This window comes from Montipora capricornis, chromosome 7 (genome assembly GCF_036669925.1).
Source record: "Montipora capricornis isolate CH-2021 chromosome 7, ASM3666992v2, whole genome shotgun sequence".
Classification (NCBI taxonomy): domain Eukaryota; kingdom Metazoa; phylum Cnidaria; class Anthozoa; order Scleractinia; family Acroporidae; genus Montipora; species Montipora capricornis.
The window spans coordinates 20,132,203-20,138,273 of record NC_090889.1 but is presented as its reverse complement, the minus strand read 5'-3'; the positions used below and the strand labels follow the sequence as shown (position 1 = coordinate 20,138,273).

The window sequence follows — 6,071 nt, the reverse complement described above, 5'->3', positions numbered from 1 at the left end:
CTCCCTCTAGTGTTTGACTTGATTTGCGTTAATCGTTGATTTCAGTTTACAGTGTCCCCAATTAGTGCTCCAGCGCTAGAACGACTGAACACTTTATAATAAATGTCCTTTCTTTTCCTTTCCTTTTCCTTTTAAAGTCGCGGAGTAAAGTACAATTTTGAGATAAAATCTCTACTCTTACTTTCTCTAGCCCAATTGATGTTGTGACTCAACATTGCTGTGTACGTGGCAATATTTTGACACGGAATAAGAGAACTCAAGGCCTTTTTAAAGATCTGTGTCCGGACCAGTTCAATCTTAGTTTTGTTCTATACTCCGTTTTTTCATAATCAGTCCTTGTTTCATAACTAGTCCGCAGTCCGCGTTTTATACCTGGTCTGCGTTTTATACTCAGCGCGTTTTATACCCATTCGGCATTTTATACCCAGTCCGCAGGCTGACCGGCAAATATTAGCCTGTTTTTTAATATGCATCCCGGAAAAGGGAATTTTCCCTCTTTTTCACTATTTAGTGCTGTGTGGTTCCATAAATACGCCCTTTTCTACAGTCAACCTTACTCAACCATTGTAAGTGGCCGATACTAAACAGTTCCTTCTATTTCGAATCTCCTGTCCGGCTTATCCTTCGGTGAAAGGCTGAATGTGTTGGCGCAAAATGATTGATTATCGCATCCACTCATGGCTTAAATCTTGAAGCTGTTTAAACCAAAGCCGATTCCGTTATTGAACTGAAGAAACTAAACGGAAGTCAGTTTTATTTATATTGCTCAAATTAATCTTCGTTTCCATTAAATAACCTAATTGCAAATTCGTCCATGTTAGATTTTACAGGAAGTTAAAACTTCCAGTCAAGTCTTTAAAAAGCTTGTTGGTCATAGAAACATCTTACCACATCTTAAAATTAGGCTTCAGAAATAAGAAAAAAACCAATGTGAATGGTGTCGAAAGGCACACCTCGATGTTAGCTGTAACCCGGCTTCCGGTGCCCTAGTGTGTTTTAACCCTCTTCACTTGGATGCGGTAATACTGCAGGTCATCCCTCACAGGATCTTGAAAGCAAAGGTTGGCTAAACCTCGACAATGAGACCACCTCTCGTGGTCGAAACATATACGAGAATATTTACAGCAACAGGCGCCCTTAAACGTATAAGGTCATTCATCTTAGAAGAAGGCATTGCCCTCCAAGTCTATCAAGCGCTCATCTTACCCCACTTTGGTTATTGAAGCTCCGTTTGGGGCGATTGCAACTGAACTATAAGTGATAAACTCCCAAAGCTTCAAAATAGAGCTGCCAGGGCGATTACCAGCTCCAATTAAGACAAAAACGGCCAGTTTCCTTTTAAATCTGGTTAATTAGGATAATCTAATATTATACGCCGGAAAAAGACTAAAGCCATATTGATGTTTAATATAACCAAAGGTCTCTCACCAGCGTGCGTCCAGAATTTATTTTATGCCCGCAGTGCACAATATAACTTAAGAGACTCTGAGGCTAAACTTGAGTTGCCTATGCCAGGACTGAGTGGTAAGATTGGTAGTGAACAGCAATTTTCAGTACCATCGATTTCACCGTTAGGACAGAATGACTTGGTAACACGGAATACATAATTTTCACAACCTTTCATTACTTTAAAAAGCAGATTATACATCAAGCGTTTTTACCTTTCTTTCCTTCCAGCTTCATCCTTGATTTGACGTTGGACCATCTCATCGAAGTAGTTTTAATTGTCATTTAGTTATTAAAGAATGGTAGATGAAAAGATAGAAGCTGTAGAGCAGCAAATGCTAGAGCTTGCCATTGCGATAAGTGTAGAAGACAGGGATCGTAAAGGAAGGGCTCATTTTGATCTCGGCGATGCTTACCTCGACCTACCTAATTATCAACAGGCCATACAAAATTACGTACAAGCATTACATATTTTTATAGAAACAGGCTACAGGGCTAAGGAGGGATCAACTTATGGAATCTGGGAATTGCCTATTTAGGACTGGGTAATTTCAAACAAGCCATTGAGTACTACGAAAAATGTCTCAGTATTGCTAAAGAAGTAGGGAATAGGGCTTGGGAGGGATTAGCCTATGGAAATCTAGGAGTTGCCTATCGCAATCTAGGTGATTTTAAAGAAGCCATTGAGTACAGCGAAAAAGATCTTAGCATTGCTAAAGAATTAGGGGATAGGGCTAGGGAGGGATCAGCCTATGGAAATCTGAGAATTGCCTATATAAGTCTCGGTAATTTTAAACAAGCCATTGAGTACAACGAAAAACATCTTAGTATTGCTAAAGAAGTAGGGGATAGGACTGGGGAGGGATCAGCCTATGGAAATCTGGGAATTGCCTATTGCGATCTAGGTAATTCTAGAAAAGCAATTGAGCACTGCGAAAAACATCTTAGTATTGCTAAAGAAGTAGGGATAAAGTTAATGAGGGAGCAGCTTATGCAAATCTGGGAAACACCTATCACAATTTAGGTAATTTCAAACAAGCTATTGAGTACAACGAAAAACATCTTAGCATTGCTAAAGAAGTAGGGGATAGGGCTGGGGAGGGATCAGCCTATGGAAATCTGGGAAATGCCTATCTTAGTGTAGGAAACTTTAAACAAGCCATTGGGTACTACGAAAAACATCTTAGTATTGCTAAAGAAGTAGGGGATAGGGCTGGGGAGGGAATAGCCTATGGAAATCTGGGAAATGCCTATCGCAATGTAGGCAATTTTAAAAAAGCCATTGAGTACTTCGAAAAAGATCTTAGTATTGCTAAAGAAATAGGGAAGAGGGCTGGGGAGGGAACAACCTATGGAAATCTGGGAAGTGCCTATCTTAAACTAGGCAACTTTAAACAAGCCAATGAGTACTTCGAAAAACATCTTAGTATTGCGAAAGAAGTAGGGGATAAGGCTGGGGAGGGATCAGCCTATGGAAATCTAGGAAATGCCTTTCTTCGGCTAGGTAACTTGAAACAAGCCATTGAGTACTACGAAAAAGATCTTAGTATTGCAAGAGAAGTAGGGGATAGGGATGGGGAGGGATCAGCCTATGGAAAGCTGGGAATTGCCTATCGCAATGTAGGCAATTTTAAACAAGCCATTGAGTGCTACGAAAAACATCTTAGTATTGCTAAAGAAGTAGGTAATAGGGCTGGGGAGGGATCAGCCTATGGAAATCTAGGAAATGCGTATCTTGGTCTAAGTAATTTTAAACAAGCCATTGAGTACTACGAAAGACATCGTAGTATTGCTAAAGAAGTAGGGGATAAGGCTGGGGAAGGATCAGGCTATGGAAATCTGGGAAATGCCTATCTTAGTCTAGGTAAGTTTAAACAAGCCATTGAGTACTACGAAAAACATCTTAGTATTGCTAAAGAAGTAGGGGATAGGGCTATTGAGCGAACAGCCTATGGAAACCTAGGTTGTGCCTATTTTAGACTAGGTAATATTAAACAAGCCATTGAGTACTGCGAGGAAGATCTTAGTATCGCTAAAGAAGTAGGGGATAGGGCTGGGGAGGGATTCACCCATAGAAATCTGGGAATTGCCTATCTTGGACTAGGTAATTTTAAAAAAGCCATTGAGTACTGCGAAAAAGATCTTAGTATTGCCAAAGAAGTAGGGGATAGGGCTGGGGAGGGATCAGCCCATGGGAATTTGGGAAATGCCTATTTTAGTCTAGGTAATTTTAAAGAAGCCATTGAGTACTATGAAAACATCTTAGTATTGCTAAAGAAGTAGAGGATAGGGCTGGAGAGGGATTAGCCTATGGAAATCTGGGAAATGCCTATCGCAGGCTAGGTAATTTAAAAAAAGCCATTGAGTACTACGAAAAAGATCTTAGTATTGCTAAAGAAGTAGGGGATAGGACTGGGGAGGGATCAGCCTATGGACATCTTGGAAATGCCTATCTTACACTAGGTAATTTTAAACAAGCCATTGAGTACTACGAAAAACATCTTAGTATTGCTGAAGAAGTAGGGGATAGGGTTGGTGAGGGATCAACTTGTGGAAATCTGGGAAGTGCCTATCTTAAACTGAGTCATTTTAAGGAAGCCATGGAGTACCACGAACACAGTCTTGGTATTTTCAAGGAAATCGGCGACTATGTACGAGAGGGAACGGCGTGGTATTGGCTAGGTCATGATAATGAATTGTTGGGTTCCTTGAATAATGCACTTAGTTGTTATCGTTTAAGCATAAAACTTTTTGATAAAACAAGGCATAGTCTAAAGTCAGAAGATAAATGGAAAATACGTTTTCGTGATTCTTATCGCGTGTCATACACTGCTCTGTGGAGGACACTTTTAAAGAATGGAGAGATTGAAGAAGCTTTGTATGCTGCTGAGAAAGGTCGAGCACAGGCTTTGATGGATATTTTGAAAGAACAATACGGCATTGACTCTCAGTCATTTTTTGCACTTGCTCTGAAGCAAACTCTATCAGCTGCATTAGAGCGTTTATCTTCACAAGCCGTTTTTGTGGCACTTGACGAGAACAAGATCACGTTTTGGGTGCTAAGAAAAGACAGAAAGATCAGTTTTCGCCAAAAGCAAATTGCGAATGGAAGTGCTGACTTGTTGATGAAAACTGTTTTGAAAGGGATCGGCGAAGGAAATGGTGTCAGATGCGAGAATCGTTCTTTGGATCCACTACGCAGTGGTCTGTCTTGCCGCAGAAAACCTATCAGTGATAAAACAGTTCTACCTTCTTCATCCACCGTTAACTCTTTACAACCGTTGTATGATATCTTACTCGGGCCAATTGCAGACTTGCTCCAGGGAGATGAGTTAATCGTTGTTCCCGATGGACCATTTTGCTTGGCTCCATATTCTGCATTGAGTGAATCTATCAGGATCCGCACCGTTCCCTCGTTGACCGCTTTCAATGTGATCGTTGGTGCACCTGAAGACTTCCACAGTAAGACTGGAGCACTGCTTGTAGGTGATCCGTGGTTGAAGGAAGTTACTAACAAGAAAGGGGAGCCCACTTTGGGGCAGCTCCCGTTCGCAAAACAAGAAGTAGAGATGATTGGACAACTTCTGCAGACAACACCGCTGACTGGAAAAAGTGCCACGAAAACCGAGGTGCTGAAAAGTATGAAATCAGTTGCTTTAGTTCACATTGCAGCACATGGATGCCCAAAAACGGGAGAAATTGCTTTAGCCCCAAATACCGAACGGAAATCGCCAATTCCCAAAGATGAAGACTATATGTTGAAAATGTCGGATGTTCAGACAATTTCTCTTCGAGCAAGACTAGTTGTGCTGAGCTGTTGTCACAGTGGCCGGGGAGAAGTGAAGTCTGAGGGCGTGGTGGGAATTGCGAGGGCTTTCCTGTGTGCTGGAGCTCGGCCTGAGTTGGTGTCACTCTGGGCAATTGATGACGAGGTAACGTTGCTGTTCATGAGGAACTTCTACCAGCACTTGCGAGATGGAAAAAGCGCAAGTGTAGCTCTTCAACAAGCAACGAAATCTTTGCGAGAGTTAAAGGAAGATTGCGCTATAAAGCACTGGGCGCCATTTGTGTTGGTTGGCGATAATGTCATGCTGGAATTTCCAAAAAAATGGTAAGTGAAGTTCGAGTTTAACTCAGAAAACAAGAGTACTTCCAAATTGAAAAACTGACGATAGGAATCAAATAGGCCTAAGATGGCATGATAACGAGATGCTAGCTTCGTAGTGTAAATAATTCAAAGACACGCTTTTGTCACAAATGTAATTTCCACATGCCTATCACGCATGCACAGAAGCATAAAGGATACATTTCACATTGGTGGATAAACTGTCATCTTTTGTAAGAAATTTGAAGACAGCATCGTCCTGCTCGTAGCTATTCGCATCGGCGCATTGTGTGTTCTCGAAAGAACTAGCTATATTTAGAGTTGTTTTTAATTTTTTCCTTCTTCCAGAATCGATGTCGAAGATGCAAGAAGACTATCTGGTAGAGCCTGACACTTCAGTGATTGCCGACCTTTCAAAAAATGTAGAACTTTTTAAAAAAATGCAGAACGGGTTAACAATCATGGTTATGCCAGTAGAACAAACTCCAAAGGTTTAGTAGAAGTTTGCAACAGATTATTG

The 6,071-nt window shown here is 41.1% G+C and overlaps 1 protein-coding gene across 1 annotated transcript in view; it reads left to right on the top strand.

The window, feature by feature from the left end:
• Positions 1-1,745: 1,745 nt before the first annotated feature.
• LOC138055766 (tetratricopeptide repeat protein 28-like) overlaps positions 1,746-6,071 on the top strand; it is a 4,726-nt gene continuing 400 nt past the window's right edge. Inside the window, exons 1-6 of the mRNA XM_068901639.1 lie at positions 1,746-1,824; positions 1,986-2,351; positions 2,471-2,632; positions 2,711-3,670; positions 3,724-5,557; positions 5,900-6,071. The exon at positions 5,900-6,071 is cut by the window's right edge and continues 400 nt beyond it. Of these exons, the coding sequence (XP_068757740.1) occupies positions 1,746-1,824; positions 1,986-2,351; positions 2,471-2,632; positions 2,711-3,670; positions 3,724-5,557; position 5,900 (3,402 nt within the window). The 3' untranslated portion in view covers positions 5,901-6,071. The remainder of the gene's footprint in view (positions 1,825-1,985; positions 2,352-2,470; positions 2,633-2,710; positions 3,671-3,723; positions 5,558-5,899) is intronic.